Source organism: Oscarella lobularis, chromosome 1 (assembly GCF_947507565.1).
Source record: "Oscarella lobularis chromosome 1, ooOscLobu1.1, whole genome shotgun sequence".
Classification (NCBI taxonomy): Eukaryota; Metazoa; Porifera; class Homoscleromorpha; order Homosclerophorida; family Oscarellidae; genus Oscarella; species Oscarella lobularis.
The window spans coordinates 962628-989878 of record NC_089175.1 but is presented as its reverse complement, the minus strand read 5'-3'; the positions used below and the strand labels follow the sequence as shown (position 1 = coordinate 989878).

General features: G+C 42.0%; 7 protein-coding genes and 2 long non-coding RNA genes across 11 annotated transcripts; 7 read left to right on the top strand and 2 right to left on the bottom strand.

Annotated features, from left to right (window-relative positions):
• The first annotated feature begins 1040 nt into the window (after nucleotides 1-1040).
• LOC136187011 (uncharacterized) lies at nucleotides 1041-3165 on the top strand. Of its 2 annotated transcripts, XM_065974520.1 has the most exons (4): nucleotides 1041-1201; nucleotides 1277-1360; nucleotides 1422-2986; nucleotides 3036-3165. In XM_065974520.1, the coding sequence occupies exons 2-4, from the start codon at nucleotides 1335-1337 to the stop codon at nucleotides 3041-3043; spliced, it is 1599 nt and encodes a 532-aa protein (XP_065830592.1). In that variant the 5' UTR covers nucleotides 1041-1201; nucleotides 1277-1334; the 3' UTR covers nucleotides 3044-3165. The 2 variants fall into 2 exon arrangements, with proteins under 2 accessions (XP_065830592.1, XP_065830584.1); XM_065974512.1 differs by having other exon boundaries at nucleotides 1041-1360.
• A 103-nt stretch (nucleotides 3166-3268) lies between these two features.
• Nucleotides 3269-4288, bottom strand: LOC136187023 (coiled-coil domain-containing protein 134-like). Its single transcript, XM_065974532.1, has 6 exons — nucleotides 4156-4288; nucleotides 3982-4103; nucleotides 3851-3935; nucleotides 3719-3792; nucleotides 3563-3667; nucleotides 3269-3512 (listed from the first exon to the last, which is right to left on the bottom strand). The coding sequence occupies exons 1-6, from the start codon at nucleotides 4268-4270 to the stop codon at nucleotides 3357-3359; spliced, it is 657 nt and encodes a 218-aa protein (XP_065830604.1). The 5' UTR covers nucleotides 4271-4288; the 3' UTR covers nucleotides 3269-3356.
• LOC136187031 (uncharacterized) lies at nucleotides 4024-5974 on the top strand. The gene is made up of 10 exons (XM_065974544.1): nucleotides 4024-4375; nucleotides 4432-4551; nucleotides 4605-4762; nucleotides 4815-5052; nucleotides 5105-5196; nucleotides 5263-5505; nucleotides 5563-5629; nucleotides 5681-5751; nucleotides 5798-5890; nucleotides 5944-5974. Exons 3-6 carry the CDS (start codon nucleotides 4685-4687, stop codon nucleotides 5440-5442), a joined length of 588 nt encoding a protein of 195 aa, XP_065830616.1. The 5' UTR covers nucleotides 4024-4375; nucleotides 4432-4551; nucleotides 4605-4684; the 3' UTR covers nucleotides 5443-5505; nucleotides 5563-5629; nucleotides 5681-5751; nucleotides 5798-5890; nucleotides 5944-5974.
• A 684-nt stretch (nucleotides 5975-6658) lies between these two features.
• Nucleotides 6659-8879, top strand: LOC136187040 (uncharacterized). The gene is made up of 4 exons (XR_010669824.1): nucleotides 6659-6709; nucleotides 7395-7494; nucleotides 7570-7650; nucleotides 8726-8879. It is a non-coding gene; the product is annotated as an uncharacterized lncRNA (long non-coding RNA).
• Nucleotides 8880-9192: 313 nt separating this feature from the next.
• LOC136190548 (uncharacterized) lies at nucleotides 9193-9801 on the top strand. Its single transcript, XR_010670579.1, has 3 exons — nucleotides 9193-9269; nucleotides 9418-9498; nucleotides 9574-9801. It is a non-coding gene; the product is annotated as an uncharacterized lncRNA (long non-coding RNA).
• A 1102-nt stretch (nucleotides 9802-10903) lies between these two features.
• On the top strand, nucleotides 10904-15883 carry LOC136190539 (uncharacterized). The gene is made up of 10 exons (XM_065978738.1): nucleotides 10904-11052; nucleotides 11121-11492; nucleotides 11559-11599; nucleotides 11650-13420; nucleotides 13479-13513; nucleotides 13572-15125; nucleotides 15174-15429; nucleotides 15486-15667; nucleotides 15725-15792; nucleotides 15842-15883. Exons 2-7 carry the CDS (start codon nucleotides 11149-11151, stop codon nucleotides 15191-15193), a joined length of 3765 nt encoding a protein of 1254 aa, XP_065834810.1. The 5' UTR covers nucleotides 10904-11052; nucleotides 11121-11148; the 3' UTR covers nucleotides 15194-15429; nucleotides 15486-15667; nucleotides 15725-15792; nucleotides 15842-15883.
• A 2556-nt stretch (nucleotides 15884-18439) lies between these two features.
• LOC136191607 (uncharacterized) lies at nucleotides 18440-22861 on the top strand. 2 transcript variants are annotated; one of them, XM_065980011.1, is made up of 6 exons: nucleotides 18440-18536; nucleotides 20424-20451; nucleotides 20505-20594; nucleotides 21055-22571; nucleotides 22622-22665; nucleotides 22723-22861. In XM_065980011.1, exons 3-5 carry the CDS (start codon nucleotides 20545-20547, stop codon nucleotides 22639-22641), a joined length of 1587 nt encoding a protein of 528 aa, XP_065836083.1. In that variant the 5' UTR covers nucleotides 18440-18536; nucleotides 20424-20451; nucleotides 20505-20544; the 3' UTR covers nucleotides 22642-22665; nucleotides 22723-22861. The 2 variants fall into 2 exon arrangements, with proteins under 2 accessions (XP_065836083.1, XP_065836144.1); XM_065980072.1 differs by having other exon boundaries at nucleotides 20667-22571.
• A 164-nt stretch (nucleotides 22862-23025) lies between these two features.
• Nucleotides 23026-23980, bottom strand: LOC136184336 (coiled-coil domain-containing protein 134-like). Its single transcript, XM_065971255.1, has 6 exons — nucleotides 23857-23980; nucleotides 23684-23805; nucleotides 23544-23628; nucleotides 23412-23485; nucleotides 23249-23353; nucleotides 23026-23196 (listed from the first exon to the last, which is right to left on the bottom strand). Exons 1-6 carry the CDS (start codon nucleotides 23969-23971, stop codon nucleotides 23041-23043), a joined length of 657 nt encoding a protein of 218 aa, XP_065827327.1. The 5' UTR covers nucleotides 23972-23980; the 3' UTR covers nucleotides 23026-23040.
• A 17-nt stretch (nucleotides 23981-23997) lies between these two features.
• LOC136183965 (uncharacterized) lies at nucleotides 23998-27202 on the top strand. The gene is made up of 20 exons (XM_065970811.1): nucleotides 23998-24074; nucleotides 24131-24250; nucleotides 24304-24462; nucleotides 24515-24752; nucleotides 24805-24914; nucleotides 24972-25206; nucleotides 25255-25374; nucleotides 25430-25521; nucleotides 25572-25649; nucleotides 25702-25813; nucleotides 25869-25945; nucleotides 26000-26074; nucleotides 26126-26196; nucleotides 26247-26317; nucleotides 26365-26477; nucleotides 26533-26571; nucleotides 26623-26718; nucleotides 26772-26820; nucleotides 26867-26975; nucleotides 27023-27202. The coding sequence occupies exons 1-20, from the start codon at nucleotides 24045-24047 to the stop codon at nucleotides 27138-27140; spliced, it is 2112 nt and encodes a 703-aa protein (XP_065826883.1). The 5' UTR covers nucleotides 23998-24044; the 3' UTR covers nucleotides 27141-27202.
• The last annotated feature ends 49 nt before the right edge of the window (nucleotides 27203-27251 follow it).

Sequence of the window (27251 nt, the reverse complement as noted above, 5' to 3'; positions counted from 1 at the left end):
CTTGTTTCACGTTGGAACACACGAATAGCTTGTAAGACGAATTCTATATAGAGATTGCCTACTCAAATTAATTTGTGTCTTGTTTCACGTTGGAACACACGAATAGCCGGTAAGACAAATTCTATATAGAGATTGCCTACTCAAATTAATTTGTGTCTTGTTTCACGTTGGAACACACGAATAGGAGGTAAGACGAATTCTATATAGAGATTACCTACTCAAATTAATTTGTGTCTTGTTTCACGTTGGAACACACGAATAGCGAGTAAGACGAATTCTATATAGAGATTGCCTACTCAAATTAGTTTGTGTCTTGTTTCACGTTGGAACACAGGAATAGGATGTAAGACGAATTCTATATAGAGATTGCCTACTCAAATTAATTTGTGTCTTGTTTCACGTTGGAACACACGAATAGACGGTAAGACGAATTCTATATAGAGATTGCCTACTCAAATTAATTTGTGTCTTGTTTCACGTTGGAACACACGAATAGAAAGTAAGACGAATTCTATATAGAGATTGCCTACTCAAATTAATTTGTGTCTTGTTTCACGTTGGAACACACGAATAGCGAGTAAGACGAATTCTATATAGAGATTGCCTACTCAAATTAGTTTGTGTCTTGTTTCACGTTAAAACACACGAATAGGACGTAAGACGAATTCTATATAGAGATTGCCTACTCAAATTAATTTGTGTCTTGCTTCACGTTGGAACACACGAATAGAAGGTAAGACGAATTCTATATAGAGATTGCCTACTCAAATTAATTTGTGTCTTGTTTCACGTTGGAACACACGAATAGCATGTAAGACCAATTCTATATAGAGATTGCCTACTCAAATTAATTTGTGTCTTGTTTCACGTTGGAACACACGAATAGCGAGTAAGACGAATTCTATATAGAGATTGCCTACTCAAATTAATTTGTGTCTTGTTTCACGTTGGAACACACGAATAGCATGTAAGACGAATTCTATATAGAGATTGCCTACTCAAATTAATTTGTGTCTTGTTTCACGTTGGAACACAGGAATAGGATGTAAGACGAATTCTATATAGAGATTGCCTACTCAAATTAATTTGTGTCTTGTTTCACGTTGGAACACACGAATAGACTGTAAGACGAATTCTATATAGAGATTGCCTACTCAAATTAATTTGTGTCTTGTTTCACGTTGGAACACACGAATAGAAGGTAAGACGAATTCTATATAGAGATTGCCTACTCAAATTAATTTGTGTCTTGTTTTACGTTGGAACACACGAACAGAGCGTAAGACTATTTGTAGAAAGATATTGTCTGCGTGAACAAATTTGTTTCTTGTTTTATGTTGGAACACATGAATAGGCGAAGGTAAGACAAATTGTAGATGGAGATTGCCTACTCAAGTTAATTTTTTTCTTGTGTTGCGTAGCCAGGCTATCCTTGGCCCCTTTGCACAAAAGCATCATAAAGAAGCTAGAAGCTTGAAGAAGGAAGGCGATAACGCTCTGATATCGGACGTTAAAGAGGCTGGTGAAGCCAGTAAATTGGTTTGCACTTCGAAAGTTTCTGAACCTAAACTGGTGTCTGAGTCAGTGGAAGTCGATCGTTTTCGCTTGGCTATTCTTGGCTGCATCCGTTCTTTTGTCATAAAAGAGAGGCGTACATGGAAAGTCGGCAGCGAAGGAGGTCAGGTGAACTTGAAAAGCACTGGAGTAACTGTAACTCTTCCAGAGGATGCTGTAAAGAAGAAAACTGACATTTTGGTGACGTCTTATTTGCCGGAAGATTACACAGAATCGCCTGAATTAACTTTCGTCACGACAGTTCTTCCTCATGGATTGACGCTTAGAAAGAAAGCATCCATAGAGCTGCGGCATCATCTTTGCTTAGAAAAACCATTTAGAGTTAGAATTCTTTATCGCAGCGGCCTTCCAACATGTGACGAAGAATTTCACTTGCTTGCCGATCTGAACCAAGGGAAAAGGTCCACTGTCAACGGTGAGACGGAAGTTCGAGTGGAAAGAAATTGTATTCGCATTCTCTGTCTTGGCTTCTCCGAGTACTGCACTGTAAAGGAAGGCTATTTTTCTATTTCTCTTCGAATATATGCTCCTCTTGCTTTTACTGAAGGAGAATCAAAAGGAAACGTTGTTGCGTCTCTATCGTGTCAGTGCCCTGAAGTTACGCAAAAAATGGACAAAGAACAGAGAGAATCGACTGACGAGCCTAAAAAATGCAAAATCGTTCATTCTGATTACATCAGCGTTGACTCAATGGATGAAGTGAAGTTGTCTGTCAATCCGCCGCAGGGTGCTTCAGCCTTGTATTCCGTTGGCCGCAACTTAAGTTACAGTATCCCTGCAGCAGCTTTGAAATTATTGATTGGTGAAGAGCACATGAAGTGCAGCATAACAAGGTCGTTTTTTCTTGAGCGGATGGACTCTTCAAAAACTATCTTCGTGGACTTTACTTTCAAAAAAACTTTGACTGGCTCTACCGATTCTCCGTTCTCGTTCTACATAGAAATGTGGCGACCGATGATGCCAAGATCAGAAAATTTGATGCCTCTTTCTAATGGACGTCCCGAGACTCACACAGAACCAATTCAAAGGGAACTACAAGATCATGTCTCCGATGTAATGAGTCAAACTGCTGGAGACTGGCTAGACGACGTGGTATCTCCAGAAGAACGACTGTTCGTGGCTAAAAAAATTGGACGCCACTGGAGGCATGTTGGGGAAACCCTTGGGCCAGACCCAAAGTTTACGACCATTGATTTGGATGACTTTCAAGCCAAGGGCAGTGATCGAGATCGGGCCCAGGAAATGCTTACTACCTGGGCAGATAAGCATCACAAAAACGCTACAAAAAGAATGCTCATACTTGCTCTGAAAGAAGAAAACCGAAACGCTTTAATATCAGAAGTTTTCAAATGTAATCCCGACAGTGTTACAGCGCAGCCTCCTCCTCCATTGCGCTACTCTGAAGGCACAGGTAAGGCGATGTTATTTCTATAAGTCGGGGTTTCACATGATGTTTTTAGATGTATAGTCTTGTAGCTGCGTAAAGCTAATCGCGTTGGTATTCGTAACGTTGTTGTTGACGTCTTATTTCTTTATGCATCACTGTAGACTCTGTCATGACAACTGTGAAATACAGAACTGCTCACCTGCCTTCTGGTTAAGTCATTCCCTGCCGAAGCTTTGGGGCTGAAAGCAAAAGATTGTAGTTTGCGTTCTTTACAGTCCAAGAAGATAATAACGGAGAATAAAAGAGAGGGGTGCCAGAAAACACCAGGTATGTTGAATAAACATCTATTACTACGTGTATAGCAGCTCCCATTCTGCAAATCCTTTTAAATATTTCACAGTTCATGCCTTTGTCCCTGCATTGAAGGCCCCCTTTGCTTTTCCTTTTTTTTCCGAGCCGTTTTTGTAGCAACAGTCGAACGAATCTGCTTTTCCCTATACGGATTAGTATATGTATCCTCTTTTGGAATGAGACCCAGCTCTTGCCCCATCTACAGAGAGTAAATTGAAAACCATTTTAGCCTAGATCTGGCAACATTACCAAATGCAAAAGTTGCAGATCATGTTTTTCAAACACGTCCGCATTCTGACATATTGCATAGGCCCAGCTCATTAGCCCCTTCCAATCGTCATTCCTGTCATAAATCTATATGCACAAATCTAAATAAATCTAAATCTGAATTCTCAATGGACTGACCCTATGACTCATGTCAGGAATTCTTAGAACGAGATCTCCCATAAAAAGAGTATTTTCAAATAATTTTGACAAACCTTAAAATAATAGAGAATTTAAATGATATAAATATACTGTATATTTCTGTGCTAGCACTTTCTCTCTGTTTTTCGTCCTGAGGAAGTTCTTTTCCTGCTTCCCACTCGTCTTCGTCCATGCTCTTTTGAACTTCAGTAAATACCTGAGCAGAAATCTCAAAAATTGGAAGTGTATGAGATCTTTATTACGAGAAAAATCTTGTCGAAAATCAATTTGAGCATTTTGTATTTTTTCTCGTAGTTATCCATGTCTGCTAATGATTTAGCTGCGTCGACGTGATCGATACGTTTCTGCCGGAGAAGACGTTTGTCTGCTTGGAGAGAAAGAGTTCGATTTTCGAGCGTAAGGCGCTGTAATCGTACAAATCTGAAGCTGAGAAACGACGCTCTTATCCGTGTCATTATCGATCGACAGCGAGACGCGAAATTGGAGAAGGAGAAGCGCGAAAAAAGCGAAATTTGAGACACACGCCCACATGAAAGTCTCCTATCCTGCGCGCGTTAACGTAGACCAGTTTGAATCAAATTTTGCTTTGTTGACGGTCTTTTTAGAATGACCGAGGAAGCAGATGCAGCGAGCGACGTAAATGCATGCTATTTGTGTGGACAGTTCGGCTCCTGACTCGTGTTTTCGATCAGTCGCGTTCTTCGACTCCTCAAATTCCACCTGGAGTCGTTCCGAGCCCATCCGAAGAGAAACTCTACAACATGATGTGGAGAAAAGCCGAAGAATCGAACGAAAGCGACGTCGTGCGAGACGTAAGCCCGAAAAATATCGCCTCCACATTTCCCAAAGTAAAATGCACTCTCAGGTCGCTTCGATCGAACGCGAAAGCGGTCATTTGAGCTCAACGGAGCCAGATCCATTCGAATTGAGTCGATCAGAAGCCGAATGAGCCCAACGATCGAAGGAACGCCTCAGAGGGCGTGGTCAGACACAGAACAGTCACCTTTAGCGAAAACCATTTACGTATACGCGAAATTTTTCAACGGTAAAATTTGCATAGTGTTGCACTGCGTAGGTGAGATCTGCGAATGAGGATTTGAGCGACGAGGACAGAAAAGAAGTGGGCGTGTCTACACCTCCATCACAGCCAAAAGGAAGATCGACGAGACGAGTTACGCCTATTGGACTCGAAATCTCAAGACCGAGAAGAAAGGAGATGGAACGAAGAGTGAAGAACGTGATTGGAACGCGAGAGAACGACGATCCAGAATTATTGAAATTTCGAGAAATCTCATCTCCAGAAAGAGACAAAGGTTTAGGAAAGATCTATAGTGTAATAAGCGATTGAGCTTTTTTGTCTGTCAGAGTCTGAACATAGTGGAATGACTGACAGTCATCCAGTTGCCTCAACTCCCAAACCAGCCACAGTAGAAGAAGAGGATCATCTCTATGATGACGTATTCACCGAAGATGATTGATTTTATAAATGTATACGTGCTGTAATTGTTATATTATTACTGTAGATGACCTTTGTGGAGAAAGATTGGCACGTTCCTGGAATATTGGACTTCAGCGATTATTCCAAAAGCGAGCTGACGCCTCTTCATTACGCAGCGTCACTTGGAAAACGGCGATATCTATTGGAATTGATCAACGCCATTCGCTCGCAGAGGGAACCCGTTTTGAACTTTTCAATCTGCTGACTCCAGACGGAAAGAAACACATGCTGGGAGACAACTCAAGAATATCATACAGCACAATGACAGGTAAAGCGGAAAAATATTTAATTAAATTCTAACTTATTATAAAATGTTGATATTTAGGGTGCCCGTGATTGTATTGATTTCTCTCCGTTCGCGAAACGGCCTTAGACGACCAAGATTATGAAAAGTGAGAGTGAAGATTCTTAAAATTTAATTAATTAAATCACTGTTGCCACAGTTGAACTCCTCTTCACTGGGCTGCCGCTTGCAACCAACCTGATACAATACATGCTCTTCTCTTGAAAGGAGGTACACAAGTTCCCAATACGTTTACGTCAATATTTTCCAATTGTAGCCAATGTGAATGCACTTGACAGTCAAGAACGCTCAGCTTATGATTATGCTATGCTGAAGGAGTTTGTCTAAACAGAACGCAGGGAAACGTCCTGTATGAACTTTCAAGGGAAATTCCGTGGCTTGATCTATTTCAATGACGTTTAGATGACCAATTCTGATTCAAAATTGGAAAAAATAATGAAGGCAGTGGTTTCATTTTTTATTAGACTTTCTGGTTTGTGATTTTGCGTGTATTGTAGGGACTAGCTGCTGGCTGCTGGATGGCGAAGTTTACAAACATGGGGGAGACCTCTTTACAAGCGACTCTTCTGGGTCAATTTTCAAACGGAAAAGTACCCCTGTTCATTGGGCAGCCCTGTTGTGATGTCATGCAAGGGCTTTGATCCATTAGCGAAGTACCTACCAGTGGGCCTTTTCAGTTCTGACGCCATCATACGTCTCATTCATTGATTGGATATTTTTTTGACACAACCACTGTACAACTATTTAGAGTAATAAACCTGGTGGCATACGCAGAAAGCGACTATCGTTCCTGGACAGACGGACTGCAGACTATACTAACCATAGGTATGGAATATAGGGTCTCGGACCCTGCCAGACTGACCCTGCCTTTGTATCTCCCCTGGGATCAGCTCCTGGGATTGTAGCCTCGATTGCGCTGCGTTTTGCGCCTGGAGAGAGACGGTCGGACCAGAGCCGTATATAGAGACGGCTCTGGGAGCCCTCTGGGGGGCCCTCTGGGGGGGGCTGGGGGAGGCTGGGGGCCCTCTGGGAGGCTCTGGGAATGGCTCTGGGTCGGACCGGTCGGACCACAGGTGTGATATCAACGTGAGACAAAGGTCGAGCATGCGTGCGACACATTGTTTTCCCTTTCCCTACGAGGTGAACCGTGAAGTGAATATCGACTCCGGTAAGCCTTTAGTTATTAATACTGTACAGTACTGATAAGCTTTGATCTCATCTGGCACGAACGACCTCCATCAGCCATCATCCCCTTACGGCAAGCGTAATTCCGATTCGATATTGCACGTTTATTCGTTAGGCTCACCGTACCCAGGCCCTAGGCTCTAATTTCGCATGCCAAGTCCCTCTTTGGACCTGGTCCTACTCGAGTACGTCATCAGTCACGTGATTCACTCGAATGTGGGTGTGAAAGAGTATGAAAGAGGTAACGCCGACGGTCGGTCGCTTTTTACGAGCCACATTCGAGTCAATCATTTGACTGATGACGTACTCGAGTCCCTTTTCTCTCCACGGAGTATAAGAGGAAAAGGGCCACCCACACCCGCCGCGGCCATGCCCCTCTCCGCGATCCCGGATATGCATCCGAGAAGAGCCAGTCCGAGGCAAGCGTCCAATCAAGAGAAGAGTTCTTACGTTACGTTGCGTCGCTGGTGTGAATGGGCCTGAATTCTCCTGATTTTCGGTGGTAGGGAAATCAGGTGAAAGAGCCTGAGCTTGCTGCGTCATCTTGATGACGTCAGGTACATTTTACATTTCATACAAACAACATACGCTAGTCTAGAGAATTAGTACACTTGCAGTTTTTTACATAACTTTGATATTGCTCTAAATAATTTCATTGACCACTCTAGATCACTCTAGACAAATGGATGGGTAAGACTGATTATAATCAGAGATGGTTCACTCAAATTAATTTGTACGTTGGAACAGTCAACACACGAATAGCTACGGGTAAGAAGAATTGTAGACAGAGATTGCATACTAAAATTAATTTGTGTCTTATTTTACGTTGAAACACACCAACAGAATGTAAGACTAATGGTACAAAGAAATTGTCTACTCAAATTAATTTGTGTCTTGTTTCACGTTGGAACACACAAATAGCGCGTAAGATGAATATATAGAGATTGCCTACTCAAATTAATTTGTGTCTTGTTTCACGTTGGAACACGCGAATAGCGAGTAAGACGAATTCTATTTAGAGATTGTCTACTCAAATTAATTTGTGTCTTGTTTCACGTTGGAACACACGAATAGGAGGTAAGATCTATATAGAGATTGCCTACTCAAATTAATTTGTGTCTTTTTTCACGTTGGAACACACGAATAGCCCGTAAGACGAATTCTATATAGAGATTGCCTACTCAAATTAATTTGTGTCTTTTTTCACGTTGGAACACACGAATAGCCCGTAAGACGAATTCTATATAGAGATTGCCTACTCAAATTAATTTGTGTCTTGTTTCACGTTGGAACACACGAATAGCGGGTAAGACGAATTCTATATAGAGATTGCCTACTCAAATTAATTTGTGTCTTGTTTCACGTTGGAACACGCGAATAGCGAGTAAGACGAATTCTATTTAGAGATTGTCTACTCAAATTAATTTGTGTCTTGTTTCACGTTGGAACACACGAATAGGAGGTAAGATCTATATAGAGATTGCCTACTCAAATCAATTTGTGTCTTTTTTCACGTTGGAACACACGAATAGGACGTAAGACTAGTCCTACATGGAAATTGCCTACTCAAATTAATTTGTGTCTTTTTTCACGTTGGAACACACGAATAGCCCGTAAGACGAATTCTATATAGAGATTGCCTACTCAAATTAATTTGTGTCTTGTTTCACGTTGGAACACACGAATAGCATGTAAGACGAATTCTATATAGAGATTGTCTACTCAAATTAATTTGTGTCTTGTTTCACGTTGTAACACACGAATAGGACGTAAGACTAATCCTACATGGAAATTGCGTACTGAAATTAATTTGTGTCTTGTTTCACGTTGGAACACACGAATAGCGCGTAAGATGAATTCTATATAGAGATTGCCTACTCAAATTAATTTGTTTCTTGTTTCACGTTGGAACACGAATAGCGCGTAAGATGAATGTTATTATAGAAATTACCTACTCAAATTAATTTGTGTCTTGTTTCACGTTGGAACACACGATTAGCGAGTAAGACGAATTCTATATAGAGATTGCCTACTCAAATTAATTTGTGTCTTGTTTCACGTTGGAACACACGAATAGCATGTAAGACGAATTCTATATAGAGATTGCCTACTCAAATTAATTTGTGTCTTGTTTCACGTTGGAACACACGAATAGCGGGTAAGACGAATTCTATATAGAGATTGCCTACTCAAATTAATTTGTGTCTTGTTTCACGTTGGAACACGCGAATAGGAGGTAAGATCTATATAGAGATTGCCTACTCAAATCAATTTGTGTCTTTTTTCACGTTGGAACACACGAATAGGACGTAAGACTAGTCCTACATGGAAATTGCCTACTCAAATTAATTTGTGTCTTTTTTCACGTTGGAACACACGAATAGCCCGTAAGACGAATTCTATATAGAGATTGCCTACTCAAATTAATTTGTGTCTTGTTTCACGTTGGAACACGCAAATAGCGAGTAAGACGAATTCTATTTAGAGATTGTCTACTCAAATTAATTTGTGTCTTGTTTCACGTTGGAACACACGAATAGGAGGTAAGATCTATATAGAGATTGCCTACTCAAATCAATTTGTGTCTTTTTTCACGTTGGAACACACGAATAGGACGTAAGACTAGTCCTACATGGAAATTGCCTACTCAAATTAATTTGTGTCTTTTTTCACGTTGGAACACACGAATAGCCCGTAAGACGAATTCTATATAGAGATTGCCTACTCAAATTAATTTGTGTCTTGTTTCACGTTGGAACACGCAAATAGCGAGTAAGACGAATTCTATTTAGAGATTGTCTACTCAAATTAATTTGTGTCTTTTTTCACGTTGGAACACACGAATAGGACGTAAGACTAGTCCTACATGGAAATTGCCTACTCAAATTAATTTGTGTCTTTTTTCACGTTGGAACACACGAATAGCCCGTAAGACGAATTCTATATAGAGATTGCCTACTCAAATTAATTTGTGTCTTGTTTCACGTTGGAACACGCAAATAGCGAGTAAGACGAATTCTATATAGAGATTGCCTACTCAAATTAATTTGTGTCTTGTTTCACGTTGGAACACGCGAATAGGAGGTAAGATCTATATAGAGATTGCCTACTCAAATCAATTTGTGTCTTTTTTCACGTTGGAACACACGAATAGGACGTAAGACTAGTCCTACATGGAAATTGCCTACTCAAATTAATTTGTGTCTTTTTTCACGTTGGAACACACGAATAGCCCGTAAGACGAATTCTATATAGAGATTGCCTACTCAAATTAATTTGTGTCTTGTTTCACGTTGGAACACACGAATAGCATGTAAGACGAATTCTATATAGAGATTGTCTACTCAAATTAATTTGTGTCTTGTTTCACGTTGTAACACACGAATAGGACGTAAGACTAATCCTACATGGAAATTGCGTACTGAAATTAATTTGTGTCTTGTTTCACGTTGGAACACACGAATAGCGCGTAAGATGAATTCTATATAGAGATTGCCTACTCAAATTAATTTGTTTCTTGTTTCACGTTGGAACACGAATAGCGCGTAAGATGAATGTTATTATAGAAATTACCTACTCAAATTAATTTGTGTCTTGTTTCACGTTGGAACACACGAATAGCATGTAAGACGAATTCTATATAGAGATTGCCTACTCAAATTAATTTGCGTCTTGTTTCACGTTGGAACACACGAATAGCTTGTAAGACGAATTCTATATAGAGATTGCCTACTCAAATTAATTTGTGTCTTTTTTCACGTTGGAATACACGAATAGGACGTAAGACTAGTCCTACATGGAAATTGCGTACTGAAATTAATTTGCGTCTTGTTTCACGTTGGAACACACGAATAGCGCGTAAGATGAATTCTATATAGAGATTGCCTACTCAAATTAATTTGTTTCTTGTTTCACGTTGGAACACGAATAGCGCGTAAGATGAATGTTATTATAGAAATTACCTACTCAAATTAATTTGTGTCTTGTTTCACGTTGGAACACACGAATAGCGCGTAAGATGAACTCTATATAGAGATTGCCTACTCAACTTAGTTAATTATTTGTGTCTTGTTTCACGTTGGAACACACGAATAGGAGGTAAGATCTATATAGAGATTGCCTACTCAAATCAATTTGTGTCTTTTTTCACGTTGTAACACATGAATAGGACGTAAGAATAATCCTACATGGAAATTGCGTACTGAAATTAATTTGTGCTTGTTTCACGTTGGAACACACGAATAGCGCGTAAGATTAATTCTATATAGAGATTGCCTACTCAAATTAATTTGTTTCTTGTTTCACGTTGGAACGCACAAATAGCGCGTAAGATGATTTATATATAGAGATTGCCTACTCAAATTAATAATTAATTATGTCTCTTTCTACATTAGAATCACAACTAAGCAAGACTGAACGCAGATGAAGATTTGCGAGTCAGATGAATTAATTAATGTGATTCTTGATTTTAGGGAGCCAAAAGCTTCTCACCTGATAAAGGGCATGGTGAAAGTTGCTCGAGTTCGTCTTAATGTGATTGGGCAGGACGGAGTTGGAAAGACATGTCTTGTCCGACTTCTTTTCGGTCAGAAGTTTGAAGAAATGCCTAGCACGTGTGGTCTTAAGCATAGCAAGGCCGTCACTATGATGAAATCCCATGCCGGTATCGAAACTGGGAAGTGGCAGCTATTAGATGGCAAAGAGCACAAAGAAAAGCTAAACAAGTCTTTTAAATATGCTCGCACTGATCAAGCAGGCATAAAAAGGTAATACTGTATTTCATTAATAATTATTTTATTAGACTGAAGTTGTTTCCTTATGGTGTTCGTTAGAGAGAAAGAGCCACGAGTTCCTCACCGTCAATTTTTTGGAGGTTCTATTCACAAAAGTTTAGCGCACGCATTATAATAAACGCCTTTTCAGACTCTAGCCACGAAGGAGCGAAGCTGACCGAAGAGCATCTTGACGAAATAGAAGCTGTAATAAACGATGACGTTCGATTCGGCGGTGAGAACAAGGTGACCCTAATGACGATATGCGATCTCGGAGGGCAAGAACCCTTTCTGGCGTCTCATGTGGCTCTGATGCCTCCTGGGGCTCTCTCCGTCTATATGCTTGTTTTCAATGGTGCAAAGCTCCTCACTGACGAAGCAAAATCGACTTACCGAAAACTGGAAGGCGGCAGCATGAATGCAATTAAACAGAAGCTTTGCCGAATGGAAACAAACGGCGATTTCCTCAAGCATTGGGCTTCTTCCGTGCACATTGCTCATCCTGCAGAGCAGCAGGGTGGTGACTATCTTGGAGAGACGGAAGGAGTAGAATTTCCGGCGATATTTCGCGTTGCAACTCACCGCTGGGAAGCCGAAGAAGCCGCAGCTCGATGCGCAAACGGCGAAACGTCCGCTGTTGATTTCATTAAAGAAAACAATGAATATCTCAAAGAGTTATTTCAAAAGCAAGCGTGCCGATGTCATTTTGTTCAACCTTCATCGGGACTCGGGTTTTTCCTCGTTGAAAACAAGACTTCCGGTACACGTAAGGAAGATTCCACTGCCAATGAAATTAGAAGTCGAGTCGATACAATGACGGATGAGTACTGGGCGAAACAGGCTGAACAGCCAGCGCGTTGGCTGAAATTTGAAGACGTAATGGGAGAACTTGTGAACATAACAGGACGCTCTGTATTGACGCTCGAGGAAGTAAAACAAATTGCAGAAAAATGTCACATTTCTAATGAGGAATTGAAAGATGCTCTGTTGCATCTAACTCACGTTGGTGCTGTTTACTATTTCCCAGACGTTCCTCAGCTTGACCAAATCGTCTTTCACGATTCCAATTGGCTGTTCAAGCTCTTGGCTTCATTTGTTGGTTCAGCACATTCAAAATCAGATCTTCCAGTCAGTGTTGACCACGACTGGGATGTAGCCGTTGATTCTGGCGTTCTTTCTCTTAAATTGGTAAATTGTTTGCTGAGGCAAGCCGAAGTGAAAAAGTGTGACTACGCATCAGCAAAGAACATCCTTTGTCATTTTGACGTTCTCGTAGAAAAGAGAAGAGGATCAGAAGAGAAAGGCTACTACGCTCCTTGCTTTCTGCAGGACGATTTCACGCAGGAAACGAAGTACAGCCAAGCGTTTATTCGAAAAGCGTCATTTTCATTTCCACTTGTAATCTATGCTAAGGACGTCCTGTTCTTCCCCGAGGCGCTTTTCTTTCGCTTGGCTACTCGTCTCATTCGCGATTATCACCTATCGTCCGCTGACGTGCCGCTGAAGAGAAATAGACTGATTTTTCCATTGTCGCCGGGCGTGAAAGCAGAATTCCTCTACCAAGGATCGAGAAATTGCGTCAGTCTCACACTTTTTCCTGATGTTGAAGAGAAGCCACTGACGAAAGAGCAGATGGCCAGTCTTTCCTCGCCTTGCAGCCAAATGCGCGAGTGGCTTATCAAGAACGTGAATGAGGCAAAACAACGAGGCATGGCGGGATTGCAGGCGGAATTCTATTGTCAAGTGAAGAAAATCCAAGACGGTTCTCCTCCTTTGAGAAGCTTTGCTCCAATGGAAAAAGAGGAAGAAAGCTTCTCAATGGAAACGACGATGTGGACCCTGCGGACTGACGGAACCCGTGTGCGGCAGCTAAGTAAGGATGAGCTCGATTGCATGAAGCTGTGGTTTGGAGCAGCTCCAAGGTTAGATTTGAAATATTCATGTCAACCCTAAGATATTCACGGTCTGTTTTGTTACAAGGATGATATCTTTATCAGAAGTTAATGAAGCTGACGGTAAGTCTCGAGTTTTTGGTTATGTTTTAATAGGGCAGTTCTGCATTCGGCGCTATAGGGTCACGTTTTGTTACCGTGGTATCTCAAAAAGAACGACGAGAACGATGGGCTTTAGTGCCAAAAATAGGAGCTGAATGGAGGACCGTTAGAGCCAATGAAGTGATTGGAAATTCAAAGCTCTCTGAATCTAAACTTGTCTCGGCGTCAGTGGAAGTCAATCGACTTCGCTTGGGTGTTCTTGGCCTGATCCGTTCTTTTGTCATCAAAGAGAGGTGTTCATGCACAGTAGGCAGCGAAGGAGGTCAGGTACACTTGAAAAGCATTGGAGTAACTGTAACTCTCCCAGAGAATGCTTTAAGTGAGGAAACGAACATTTCAGTGACGTCTTATTTGCCGGAAGATTACGAAGAAAATCCAGCAATAACTTCTGTCACAACAGTCCTGCCTCATGGACTGACGCTTAGAAGGAAAGCAGCAATAGAGCTGCGGCATCATCTTTGCTTAGAAAAGCCGTTTAGAGTTAGAATTCTTTATCCCAGCGGACTTCCAACGTGTGATAAGGGATATCAGTTGCTTGCCGATCTGAACCAAGAGGCAATGTCTGCCGTTGACGGTGAGACGGAATTTCGAGTGGAAAGAAATTGTATTCGCATTCTTTGTTTTGGCTTCTCCGAGCACTGCATTATACAAGAAGGTTTTTTCCCCATTTCGGTTCGAATATATGTTCCTCGTGCTTTCACTAAAGGAGAATCGGAAGGAAACGTTGTTGCGTCTCTATCGTGTCAGTGCGATGAGGTCACGAAGAAAATTGACAAAGATCAGAGAGAGTTGTCTGGCGAGCCCAGAGAATGCAAAGGCTTTCAGAGTGAATGCATATGCATTGACTCAACGGATAAAGTAGAGTTGTCTGTTGATCCACCGAAGGACATTTCAGCCTTGTATTCCGTTAGCGGCGACTCAAGTTACAGTATTCGTGCAAAAGCTTTAAAATCATTGATCGGTGCAGGTCACATGAAGTACATAACAAGGTCGTTTTATCTCATTAAGCGGACAGAAGACTCTTCAAAGTATGTCAAGATTATCTTTTCGTATAAGGCTTTTGACAAAACTGGCTCTGCCGAAGCGTCATTTACGCTCCAACAATTAATATGGCGACCAATGCCAAGACCGCCAAGACCAGGGATTTTGTCGTCTCTTTTCAATGGACGTTTTGAGACTCACGACGGTCAATTCTTGGGTAAAGCAGCAAATTCTGTAGCAAATCAATTTGCTGGAGACTGGCTAGATGAAGTGGTGTCTTCAGAACAACGGCTGTCCGTGGCTAAAAGAATTGGAAGGAAATGGAGGCATGTTGGAGAGGCTCTTGGGCCAGACCCAAAGTTTGAACCCATTGAATTGGATAGCTTTGAAGCCAAGGCCAGCGATCGAGATCGGGCCCAGGCAATGCTTAATAGCTGGGCACAAAAGCATCACAAAAACGCCACGAGAAGAATGCTCATACTTGCTCTGAAAGAAGAAAACCAAAACGCTTTGATATCAGACGTTTTCGGGTATACTTCCAACAGTGTTACAGCGCAGCCTCCTCTTCCATTGCAGTACTTTGGAGGCACAAGTAAGGCTATATTGTTCTTAGGCGTGTAGTTTCACACGATCTTTTTAGGTTCGTGTATAGTCTTGTAGCTGCGTAAAAGCTGATCGTGTTGGTATTGTTGTGTGACTTTGTCCTATTTAGTGTCTTCTGTGCATCACTGTAGAACACTGTAGAATCTGTCATGACGACTGTGAAATACAGAAATACTCACCTGCTTCTGGTCAAGTCATTCCCTGCCGAAGCTTTTGGGCTAGAGAAAAAGGTCGAGGTTTGTGTAAGAAGACAGAACGGAGAAAGAAAAGAGAGGATAGCTAGAAGACAGCAGGTACGAGAGCTATTAGTACTGAATAAACTTTAGTAAATATGGGAAATCTTGTCGAGAATTTTGTGCGAACGCGTAAATCAGGGTCGTTTGAGCTCGACGGAGACAGAGACCTTCGAATCAGAAAGCCGAATGAGAAGAACGGAGACAGAACAAAGAGTAAAGAACGTGATTAGGACTCAAGACGCCGATTGAGAATTACTGAAATTTCGAGAAATCTCGTCTCCAGAAAGACGCAGAGGTTCAGATACTTTATTAAGTTTGTTTGAACATAGTGGAGTGGCTGACGATAATCCAGTTTCATCAACTTCCGAACCAGCCACAGTGGAAGAAGAGGATTATCTATATGATGTCACAGAAGATGAAGTAGTCTTATAAATGTATATAATTATGCTTTCCAAATATTTTACTGTAGCTGACGTTGTGGAGATGGAAAGAAACACATGCTGGGAGACAACTCAAGGACATCATACAGCATAATTACAGGTATGCAGAAAGAGTATTTAAAATTTTATCTGTGCTTATTTTATAGACATCAATTGCCTTGGTGGATGCTGAAGAACTGCTAGCACTGTTCACTGGAACCGGCTTGATTGTGCTAGGCTCATGTATGAAGGAGCTGATATTAATTAATCTAGCAATGTGAGGTTTCAATTCAATTCAATTAATTAGTTGTTGTAGTAAATCTATATTTAGATAGAACTACGTGCTTTCACCAGGCGGCCTATTCGTCGGATTCTGATCTCGTCAGTCTTCTGCTACACCTCAGAGCTGATCCATTATGGATACAGGACAGAATGAATACCCAAAAAATTACATTTATCTATTACGGAACAGCAAAAGAAGGTCTCCGTTTAACATTGGGTAATAACTCATTGTCCGAAGTACATATTATGTATTGTCTACTTTCTTAGATAAGGCGGCCAGAATGATGTAAGTAGCTCCTGTAGTGAAGAGCGCGTGACTTACTGGCTTACTAGACGTGTTTTTTACTTTTTTGTAGGTTCTGGCCTGTCCGCTATCGAGAGGGCCGATCGAGAGCAAAACCAAGCAAAACCACCGACGCGATGTAGAGAGCCAGCTTTCCGCTCTTGGGGCCGCCTCTTTTCTCTCGAGACTTTACGGAAGAGAAACAGTGTCAAACCATGGATCAAACCATCTAAAAAAGGTTTCTATCGTTTCAAAGTTTTTGTTATGCCTCAGTCGCAGCTTTTTCCATTGCTTGTGGTTGTAGACAGCCTATAGATCCGAAAAGGAGAAAAGAGGCCCCAAGGACGGGAAGCTGGAAAAGGCAAAGGAAGTATGAGTATCAACACTTCCGTAAGCATCGCGACTGGCTCCCTGCATCGCGTCGGTCGTTTTAGCATCGTTGCCTAGTGGGCGTGAAAATGGGAGGAGCCGAACCTTCTCTGAGGTTTCGGGGACCCTAGAAATAGGGTCCGTGGGGAAACAGGGGACCAGGCTTTTACAGTAGTATGATCCGGATCTTGGTGTGCTTGTTTCTGCTATGGGCTTTTTGATGCGGGCTGCTTACAGCAGAATTGCTGAAAACGCGAAAATTATTTCTTGACAGAGAAGCAGATAATGAGCCCTCCACCAGAGATGGCCACCAGAGATGTCACCAGAGATAGGGGATTGGAAACTCCCCGTAATCACGTGGCTTTTCTTTATGTTTCGGGTGACGCAAGGTTTGTTACGCTGTCTCCTGGATAATCACGTTTGGCTGTACAAAGTTTGGTCCGAGATAACTCCTTCCCGTTTCATCGAGGCTCTAATATCCCAATTTCTTGCATGTAGTAAATCACCTTCGCATGGACTGATGTTGCCGCTTTTGCCGAAATTCGCCTAGATCAACATTGGACGAAAGAGAAAATCAATCTAGCCAGATTTCAAAGTCACGTGATTTCGGGGAGTTTCCACCATAGATGTTTCCACCATAGATATTAGAGAGAGAGGGATTGGCAACTCCCGTTTGTCACGTGACTTTTCGTGACCCTATGGTAGTTACGTTTGTACCCGTATGCGATTGAGGAAACCACGGCAAAATAGGAGATAAAATAGGAAGAAGTGCTTCCCACGTTACTGGAAGTGTACTAAGGAATCGAAACAGTGACCGCCATGCAGTTTTCTGTCGCTAGAGCCTGTAGAATCGATCCGAGAGCACGCGATCATCTGCGACAGGGTTGCCTCCCTCCCGATCCAATTTTCGGGGTTCTCGGCCTATTCATCTTATGCCTATATAGTTTCTACATGCGGTAGGCGTATTTTTTACCAAATCGAAGAACGCTTCGATGTAGGAGCTCCTTTTTTGTGCGTAGGAGGTGCCTCAACTGTGACAGGGTTGCGACTTCCTGTGTAGTAGCTAGCGTCCATCAGTGTTTTGGAGTGTGTTTAGCAGGGATTCTTACATGCGGTAGGCATAATTGTTTTTCGGCAGGCCTCGTGGATCTCCTCTACGTTATATCCAAACTTTAGAGTTTCAGTCATTTCTGTACTCTGCAGCAAACAATTATGCCTACCGCATGTAAGAAGCCCTGCTAAACACACTCCAAACACTGATGGACGCTAGCTACTACACAGGAAGTCGCAACCCTGTCACAGTTGAGGCACCTCCTACGCACAAAAAAGGAGCTCCTACATCGAAGCGTTCTTCGATTTGGTAAAAAATACGCCTACCGCATGTAGAAACTATATAGGCATAAGATGGATAGGCCGAGAACCCCGAAAATTGGATCGGGAGGGAGGCAACCCTGTCGCAGATGATCGCGTACTCTCGGATCGATTCTACAGGCTCTAGCGACAGAAAACTGCATGGCGGTCACTGTTTCTATTCCTTAGTACACTTCCAGTAGCGTGGGAAGCACTTCTTCCTATTTTATCTCCTATTTTGCCGTGGTTTCCTCAATCGCATACGGGTACAAACGTAACTACCATAGGGTCACGAAAAGTCACGTGACAAACGGGAGTTGCCAATCCCTCTCTCTCTAATATCTATGTTTCCACTATCTCTCCACGGAGCAAAGGTCGAGCATGCGTACAATTACTTTCGTCGACGTGAACAGGGCGATAAACGACGGGCTAATTTGTGAAAAGTGGAATATAAGTACACGGTAGGTTCACCAGATTTGGCACGAACTCCCTTCACTGGACTCTTGTGGAGCCGGACCCCCATCAGCCCTTTATTGACGTTCGAGTTGGACGTCTATCTGTGATTTTACCACTATCGCGGCACCTTAGAGCTGGCGGCGCCATATGCATATTTGATGAAGCACACTCGTAGAACGGCGCGGCGCTGTCGACGTCAGTTTTGCGCGTATAATACAACAGACGATTTGGCAAAACGTTGAAGTGTAGACAACGCAGTACGTAACGTTGATCAGAGCCTAAAAGTATCGAGTTTGGCTTATACTGAGGTTAAATGGAGTTTAGCCAAGGGTAAACGTATTTGATGACGCACGAGGGGCGTGGCGGGTAGGCACTTAGTAAACATAAGCACGCATCCGCCCCGGGTCCTACGCCCACAACCCAATTGCTTCCGTCGTCAACTAGATAATGATTGGCCATCATGTGATCCCCGAACACCCTTAGAACATATGTGAGAGTGACACAGCTACCCAAAACATCTGCCCCTTCGAGTAACTGGGTTCTCTCGATAAGCATTACCAATATAGCTCATTGTTATGTGCCCCGTTATATGTTCTCTTTAGCTTTAATATTTATCCGCGGTGATGTGGGTAACGTAACATGCATAATGTGCCTGTTCCTTCTTAAAAACTTTTGATCGCGATCCGGGGATCCTATCTACTGTGACGTCACCTTTATACTTTTTTGTTCAAAATACGGAGAGTATGACATCACAATGAATGTGATGTCATAAAGGCACCTGTGTGTGTGATTGGTCTAAGTGCGATTGTGACGTAAGGGTATACTGACAGACAGACAGACAGAAACACTTTCCGATTTTGGCCGATTACGTTTGGGAGGGGAATTAATTGAGGGCTCTCCCAATATGATTTGGGGCCTAACTAGAGTTATCTCCCCCCCCCCCCCCCCCCCCCCGGCCTGTCATACCTGCCAACTGTCCCCGATCTCGTCGACAGCCGCTCGAGCATAGTCAAAGAATAAGGTACATTGTGTATTGGCTGTGGAAAGAGCGTCGAAAATTGGGAGTTGAAGCTATTCGTGAAGTTTTCTGGGCTCTAAATGAAGTGCCCGATTTACCGGAGTACGGCAAGAACGACTTTGCTAAGAGTTAGACCACGGCCCAGAAAATTACCAGTGTATTTTTGTAAACAATACGTCTTATTGAAGTGCAAAAATACCAGCCGTAAAAAGAAAGTGTCGTCGATTAGCTCTTTTCGAACAATTTTAATTTTAGCGAGTTTATCACAGAATCGGGGTCCCAGTGAAAGCAGTGAGGCAGCCGCGCGCTACTTGATAATCGCTCACCTTCTGCTCCGTAAAGCCTGGGGGCTAATCAGAGGCGTAAAGCGAGGGCGGTTTCTGTTTGCAGCGTACTCTCCCTCCCCTTCCCCAAACTTCTTGTCAAACCATATTATTCTTTGATGAAAAATGTTAGGTAGAAAATTGAAATTTAGGTAAAGTTTTGCATGATTAATTAGAGTGCATTTAAAAATATAAACCTATATACACGGATATATACACGTAGTAGAAAATATTGAGTGACCACGCCCATAACCGCTGGGAGAGGAGCCCCCAGACCCCCATATCAGCCCCCCATTATAAAATTTTTATTCGGCCGTGCTTGACCACGGCCCCTAGTTTTCTGGGGACTACGCCTCCAGATCCCCATTCCTCGAAGGTTGCCAGGTATGTACAGACATTGGAAGTTTAGGACTACAGTAACTGGTCCACTTCCAACAGATAATTGCAATACCGACCCACAGAGTCCGTGACCGCAGACAGTAATTGTATTTTGCCGCTGATAAGTAGTTTTCTGTGATAAACTACTGACGTTTAAACTTGCATTTTTTCAGATAACGTATCAATTACAACTGAAAAATAGTAAGGCCAATTGTAGACGTTGCGTACTCAAAATTATTTGTTGCCTAAACTAGGAACGGTTTCAGGTAAGTCTGGCTGTTGTTTGGAGAGGAGATGGCTTACCAAAATCTTTCTTTCTTGTTTGAAACAACGAATAGCTATGAGTAAGACAATTGTACATAGAAATGTGCCTACTTAATTAATTTGTGTCTTGTTTTTGTTCAAATCACAAATAGACTCAGGCAAGACCAATTATAGATGGCCTCAATCAGACTCTCTCTCGCCTCCCGGATGCTTGATCCTGCCGAGAGAGAGCTCCGAGAGAGGCCCTCCGAGAGAGAGAGAGAGAGAGAGGGTCTGGTGCGGTCCTAGCGTCAAGGCCTTGCGTTTGACAAATGAAATTCATCATTTTGGTCACGTGCTTTAAATTTAATTGAAATCATTCATCTATTCATTGTTTAGAGAACGCTAAACAATCAATACTTCGTTTTTACTGTGAATGCATAAACACTAAGCAGACGCAACGCAAGGCCTAGCGTTGTTACAACATAGATATAATATTATTATATCTATGGTTACAGTGAATGCGCCTTAGTTGGTGTCTTGTTTTCGACATATGTATAGGGGAATGCCTGACATTGTCTCTGAAGAAGAACGACGAGAACGACGTGCTGTAGTCACAAAAATAGGACCTGAATGGAAGAACGTCAGAGCCAATGAATTGATTGACAATTCAGAACCTAAACTGGTCTTGGCGTCACTGGGAGGCAATCGTTTCAACCGTTCTTTTGATATCAAAGAGAGGCGTTCATGCACAGTAGGCAGCGAAGGAGGTCGGGTGCATTTGAAAAGCACTGAAGTAACTGTAACTCTTCCCGAGAATGCTGTAAGTGGGGAAACGAACATTTTAGTGGCGTCTTATTTGCCGGAAGATTACACAGTAAATCCAGCAATAACTTCTGTCACAACAGTCCTGCCTCATGGACTGACGCTTAGAAGGAAAGCAGTAATGGAGCTGCGGCATTATCTTTGCATAGAAAAGCCGTTTAGAGTTAGAATTCTTTATCACAGCTGCCTTCCAACATGTGATAAGGGATATCAGTTGGTTGCCGATCTGAACCAAGAGAAAATGTCTGCCGTTGACGGTGAGACGGAATTTCGAGTGGAAAGAAATTGTATTCGCATTCTTTGTTTTGGCTTCTCCGAGCACTGCATTATACAAGAAGGTTTTTTCCCCATTTCGGTTCGAATATATGTTCCTCTTGCTTTCACTAAAGGAGAATCAGAAGGAAACGTTGTTGCGTCTCTATCGTGTCAGTGCGATGAAGTCACGAAGAAAATTGACAAAGATCAGAGAAAATTGGCTGGTGAGCCCAGAGAATGCAAAGACTTTCAGAATGATTTCATCAGCGTTGACTCAACGGAGAAAGTAGAGTTGTCTGTTGATCCACCGAAGGGCAGTTCGGCCTTGTATTCCGTTGACGGCAACTCAAGTTACACTATTCGGGCAAGCGCTTTGAAGTCATTGATTGGTCAAGGCCACATGAATTACATAACAAGGTCGTTTTTTCTTATTAAGCGGACAGAGGACTTTTCAAAGCATGTCAAGATAAACTTTTCGTATAAGGCTCTTGAAAAAACTGGCTCTGTCGACGGGTCATTTTCGACAAAAATATGGCAACCGATGCCAAGGACGCCTTCTTCCAATGGACGTTCCGAGACTCACAACGAACCAATTCAAAGGGAAGTACAAGATAAAGCAATAAATGCTGTGGTGAGTCAAACTGCTGGAGACCGGCTAGACGAAGTGGTATCTCCAAAAGAACGACTGTCCGTGGCTAAAAGAATTGGACGCCACTGGAGGCATGTTGGAGAGACCCTCGGGCCAGACCCAAAGTTTACATCCACTGAATTGGATTACTTTGAAGCAAAGAGCGATGATCGAGATCGGGCCCAGGCAATGCTTACTACCTGGACAGAAAAGCATGACAAAAACGCCACGAGAAGAATGCTCGTACTTGCTCTAAAAGAAGAAAACCAAAACGCTTTGATCTCAGACGTTTTTGAGTATGATTCCAACAGTGTTACAGCGCAGCCTCCTCCTCCAATGCACTACTCTGAGGGCACAAGACGAAGTAGAAGTAATGCTATGTTGTTTCTATAAGTGTGTGGTTTCACAGAATGTTTTTAGGTTGCTGTCCAGTCTTGTAGCTGCGTAAAAGTTAATCGCCACAAGTAAGGCTATGTTGTTTTATTAATTAAGCATATAGTTTAATTAACACATTCTTTTAGGCCTATAGTCTCATAGCTGTTAATGGTGTTGGTATTTGTAACGTTGTTAGTTGTGATGTGTGACTTTGTCGTATTTAGCTTCTTTATGCATCACTAGAATCTGTCATGACGACTGTGAAATACAGAACTGCTCACCTGCCCTCTGGTCAAGTCATTCCTTGGGCTACAGAAGAAAAGATTGTGGTATGTGTTCTTTAAGACAAAAAGGAGAAAAGAGAGGAGAGTTAGAAAACAGCAGGTAAGAGAGCAATTAGTATTGAATAAACGTCTATTACTACGTGTATGGCACCTCCCAGTCTGCAAATCCTTTTAAATATTTTACAGTTCATGCCTTTGTCCCTGCATCGAAGGCCCCCTTTGCTTTTCCTTTTTCTTCCGAACCGTTTTCGTAGCAACAGTTGTGCGAGACTTCTTTTCCCTATACGGATTAGTATATGTTTCCTCTTTTGGAATGAGACCCAGCTCTTGCCCCATCTACAGAGAGTAAATTGGAAATCATTTTAGTCTAGATCTGGCAACAGTGTACCAAATGCAAAAGTTGCAGATCATGCTTTTCAAACACGTCGGCATTCTCACATATTGCATAGGCCCAGCTCATTAGCCCCTTCCAATCGTCATTCCTGTCATAAATCTATATGTACAAATCTAAATCCTAAATAAATCTAAATCTGAATTCTCAATGGACTGACCCTATGACTCATGTCAGGAATTCTTAGAACGAGATCTCCCATAAAAAGAGCATTTTCAAATAATTTTGACAAACCTTAAAATAATAGAGAATTTAAATGATATAAATCTACTGTATATTTCTCTGCTAGCACTTTCTCTCTGTTTTTCGTCCTGAGGAAGTTCTTTTCCTGCTTCCCACTCGTCTTCCTCCATGCTTTTTTGAACTTCAGTAAATACCTGAGCGAAAATCTCAAAAATTCGAAAATGGTACACTGTATGAGATCTTTGTTACGAGAAAAATCTTGTCGAAAATCAATTTGAGCATTTTGTATTTTTTCTCGTAGTTATCCATGTCTGCTAATGATTTAGCTGCGTCGACGTGATCGATACGTTTCTGCCGGAGAAGACGTTTGTCTGCGCGGAGAAAAGAGTTCAATTTTCGAGCGTAAGGTGCTGTAATCGTACAAATCTGAAGCTGAGATATGGCGTTCTTATCCGTGTCATTATCGATCGACAGCGAGACGCGAAATTGAAGAAGGAGAAGCGCGAAAAAAGCGAAATTTGAGACACACGCCCACATGAAAGTCTCCTATCCTGCGCGCGTTAACGTAGACCAGTGAATCAAATTTTGCTTTGTTGACGGTCTTTTTAGAATGGCCGAGGAAGCAGATGCAGCGAGCGACGTAAATTCATGCTATGTGTCTAGAAATTTCGGCTCTTGACTCGTGTTTTCGATCAGTCGCGTTCTTCGATTCCTCAGATTCCACCCGGAGTCGTTCCGAGCCCATCGGAAGAGAAACTCTACAACATGATGTGGAGAAAAGCCGAAGAATCGAACGAAAGCGACGTCGTGCGAGACGTAAGCCCGAAAAATATCGCCTCCACATTTCCCAAAGTAAAATGCGCTCTCAGGTCACTTCGAGCGAACGCGAAAGCCGTCGTTTGAGCTCAACGGAACCAGATCCATTCGAATTGAGTCGATCAGAAAGCCGAATGAGCCCAACGATCAAAGGAACGTCTCAGAGGGCGTGGTCAGACATGGAGAAGTCGCCTTTAGCGAAAACCATTTACGTATACGCGAAATTTTTTAACGGTAAAATTTGCGTAGTGTTGCACTGTGTAGGTGAGATCTGCTAATGAGGATTTGAGCGACGAGGACGGAAAAGAAGTGGGCGTGTCTACATCTCCACCACAACCGAAAGGAAGATCGACGAGACGAGTTACGCCTATTGGACACGAAATCTCAAGGCCGAGAAGAAAGGAAATGGAACGAAGAGTGAAGAATGTGATTGGGACTCGAGAGAACGACGATCCAGAATTATTGAAATTTCAAGAAATCTCATCTCCAGAAAGAGACAAAGGTTTAGGATAGATGTAAAGTGTAGAAAGCGATTGAGCGTTTTTGTCTGTCAGAGTCTGAACATAGTGGAGTGACTGACAGTCATCCAGTTGCCTCAACTCCCAAACCAGCCACCGTAGAAGAAGAGGATCATCTATATGATGATGTCTTCACAGAAGATGAAGTAATTATTTTATTTTATAAATGTCTACGTGCTGTAATTGCTATATTATTACTGTAGATGACCTTTGTGGAGAAAGATTGGCATGTTCCTGGAATATTGGACTTCAGCGATTATTCCAAAAGCGAGCTGACGCCTCTTCATTACGCAGCGTCGCTCGGAAAACGGCGATATCTATTGGAATTGATCAACGCCATTCGTTCACAGAGGGAACCCGTTTTCAATCTGCTGACTCCAGACGGAAAGAAGCACATGCTGGGAGACAACTCGAGAATATCATACAGCACAATGACAGGTAACGCAGAAAATAGTCTTTAAAATTTTAACTATACTTATCTTATAGACATCAATTGTCTTGATGGATGCGGAAGAACTGCTCTGATGCACGCTGTTCACTGGAATCGGCTTGATTGTGCTCGGCTTATGATTTACGAAGGAGCTGATATTAATCTAGCAATGCCAGGTTTCAATTAAATTCGAATAATTAATTTTATTGTTGTATTAGAGTCTATATTTAGATGGGACTACGTGTCTTCATCAGGCGGCCTATTCGTCCGATTCTGACCTCGTCAATCTTCTGCTACACCACAGAGCTGATACAGAAGCAAGGGTATGGACGCAGAACTCAGTATGCACACAAACTACATGTATCTATTACAGGACAGCGAAGGGAGGTGTCCATTACATTGGGCTGCTAATAATCCATCATCCAAAGTATTGTCGACTTTCTTGGATAAGGTGACGTATCCAGAATGATGTATTGAGGCCTCTTAATTATTACTATTCATAGGTTCCGGATCTTGATGTTAATGTTCCTGATTCTGCTGGTATGAGCTCTTTGATGTGGGCCGCTTACAGCAGAATTGCAGAAAACGTGAAATTATTGCTCGACAGAGACGCAGGTAAACATCCAAATTTAAAAATAATTAAGACTCTATAAGAACGTCTTATAAAAAGACGCCAGTCTGACTGATATCGATGGCATGGCAGCAGTTCATTGGGCTGTCCAGCAAAACAATTTGCCTTGCCTGAAGGCAGGTTTCAAGCGTTTTAATTATAAGCAAAATTAATTTTGACTGTGTACGCAGTTATTGTTGACTCGTCACAGCAGCAAAATTAAAGATAACAAAGGAAAAACGATCATGCACTTTGCAGCAGAACAAGTATTTGTACATGCAACATATTTAATTAATTAATTATTTTGTGAATTTTAGGATGCTCATGATTGTATTGATTTTATTCTCTCCGTTCGCGAAACGGCCATAGAAGACCAAGATAATGAAAAGTGAGAGTGAATATTTTTAAAACAGTATTTAAAAATGACTGTTGTCTCAGTCGAACTCCTCTTCACTGGGCTGCTGCTTGTGACCAACCGGATACAATACAGGTTCTTCTCTCAAAAGGAGGTATACGAATTCCCAATACGTTTACGTCAATAATTTTTAATTTGTAGCCAATGTGAATGCACTTGACAGTCAAGAACGCTCAGCTTACGATTATGCTATGCTGAAGGAGTTTGTCTATTGCGCTTTACTTCTCTCTAAACAGAACGCAGGGAAACGTCCTGTATGAACTTTCAATAGAAATCCCATGGCTTGATCTATTTGTGAATGACGTTTAGATGACCAATTCTGATCCGAGATTGGAGAAAATAATGAAGGCAGTGTTTTCACTTTTTATTAGAATTTCTTGTTTGTAAATTTGCGTGTAGGGACTAGCTGCTGGCTGCTGGATGGCGAAGTTTACAAACAAGGGGCATGGGCCTCTTTGCAAACGACTCTTCTGGGTCAATTTTTCAAACGGAAAAGTACCTCCTTTCATTGGGACTTCATTTTCACGTGATTTTATTATGCTCATTAGATCTGCTGGTCATCTGTGGCCAAACCAGCCAATAAAGACATCAAGTCAGGTACGAAAACTAGAAAGAATTTGCTCGTGATAATTTTTATTATTAGCTGTTCTGGTCGACATGCGTTCGAGTCCCAGCCCAGTTGTGATGTCACGCAAGGACTTTGATCCATTAGCGAAGCACCAGTGGGCCTTTTCAGTTCTGACGCCATCAAGGTAAAATACGTCTCACGTGATACATTTTTAATTGTACAATTATTCAGAGTCATAAACCTGGTGGCATACGCAGAAAGCGACTATCGTTTCTGGACAGAAGGACTGCAGACTATACTAACCATAGGTATGGAAAATATTTCAAACCCGACTCAACCGACTCATTAATTTATTACTTTTTTTTTATATACTTATTTGTACCGCTAGAGTCGTTTTTTTACCGCTTCAAACCCGTCGCTGGTTGTTTATCGCACCCACACAACAACACCCCGTCGACGT

Bases quoted from the DNA above. Each gene is read 5' to 3' on its own strand.
- LOC136187011 (XM_065974520.1), top strand. From the start codon at position 1,335: ATGTTGGAACACATGAATAGGCGAAG. The intron at 1,361-1,421 runs GTAAGACAAATT...TGTGTTGCGTAG, and splicing joins GAACACATGAATAGGCGAAG to CCAGGCTATCCTTGGCCCCT.
- LOC136187023 (XM_065974532.1), bottom strand. From the start codon at position 4,270: ATGTGGGCGTGTGTCTCAAATTTCGCTTTTTTCGCGCTTCTCCTTCTC. The intron at 4,104-4,155 runs GTACGATTACAG...CTCTCCAAGCAG, and splicing joins CGTTTCTCAGCTTCAGATTT to ACAAACGTCTTCTCCGGCAG. The intron at 3,793-3,850 runs GTGCTAGCACAG...TATTATTTTAAG, and splicing joins GGACGAAAAACAGAGAGAAA to GTTTGTCAAAATTATTTGAA.
- LOC136187031 (XM_065974544.1), top strand. From the start codon at position 4,685: ATGAGCCCAACGATCGAAGGAACGCCTCAGAGGGCGTGGTCAGACACA. The intron at 4,763-4,814 runs GTATACGCGAAA...TGCACTGCGTAG, and splicing joins CTTTAGCGAAAACCATTTAC to GTGAGATCTGCGAATGAGGA. The intron at 5,197-5,262 runs GTATTCACCGAA...TTATTACTGTAG, and splicing joins AGGATCATCTCTATGATGAC to ATGACCTTTGTGGAGAAAGA.
- LOC136190539 (XM_065978738.1), top strand. From the start codon at position 11,149: ATGAAGATTTGCGAGTCAGATGAATTAATTAATGTGATTCTTGATTTT. The intron at 13,421-13,478 runs GTTAGATTTGAA...TTTTGTTACAAG, and splicing joins TGGTTTGGAGCAGCTCCAAG to GATGATATCTTTATCAGAAG. The intron at 13,514-13,571 runs GTAAGTCTCGAG...TCGGCGCTATAG, and splicing joins AGAAGTTAATGAAGCTGACG to GGTCACGTTTTGTTACCGTG.
- LOC136191607 (XM_065980011.1), top strand. From the start codon at position 20,545: ATGGCTTACCAAAATCTTTCTTTCTTGTTTGAAACAACGAATAGCTAT. The intron at 20,595-21,054 runs GTAAGACAATTG...ACATATGTATAG, and splicing joins GAAACAACGAATAGCTATGA to GGGAATGCCTGACATTGTCT. The intron at 22,572-22,621 runs GTAATGCTATGT...GAATGTTTTTAG, and splicing joins GGGCACAAGACGAAGTAGAA to GTTGCTGTCCAGTCTTGTAG.
- LOC136184336 (XM_065971255.1), bottom strand. From the start codon at position 23,971: ATGTGGGCGTGTGTCTCAAATTTCGCTTTTTTCGCGCTTCTCCTTCTT. The intron at 23,629-23,683 runs GTAACAAAGATC...ATTTTCGCTCAG, and splicing joins TTTTCGACAAGATTTTTCTC to GTATTTACTGAAGTTCAAAA. The intron at 23,354-23,411 runs GTCAGTCCATTG...TTGTACATATAG, and splicing joins TTCCTGACATGAGTCATAGG to ATTTATGACAGGAATGACGA.
- LOC136183965 (XM_065970811.1), top strand. From the start codon at position 24,045: ATGGCCGAGGAAGCAGATGCAGCGAGCGAC. The intron at 24,463-24,514 runs GTATACGCGAAA...TGCACTGTGTAG, and splicing joins CTTTAGCGAAAACCATTTAC to GTGAGATCTGCTAATGAGGA. The intron at 26,075-26,125 runs GTATTTGTACAT...TGTGAATTTTAG, and splicing joins TGCACTTTGCAGCAGAACAA to GATGCTCATGATTGTATTGA.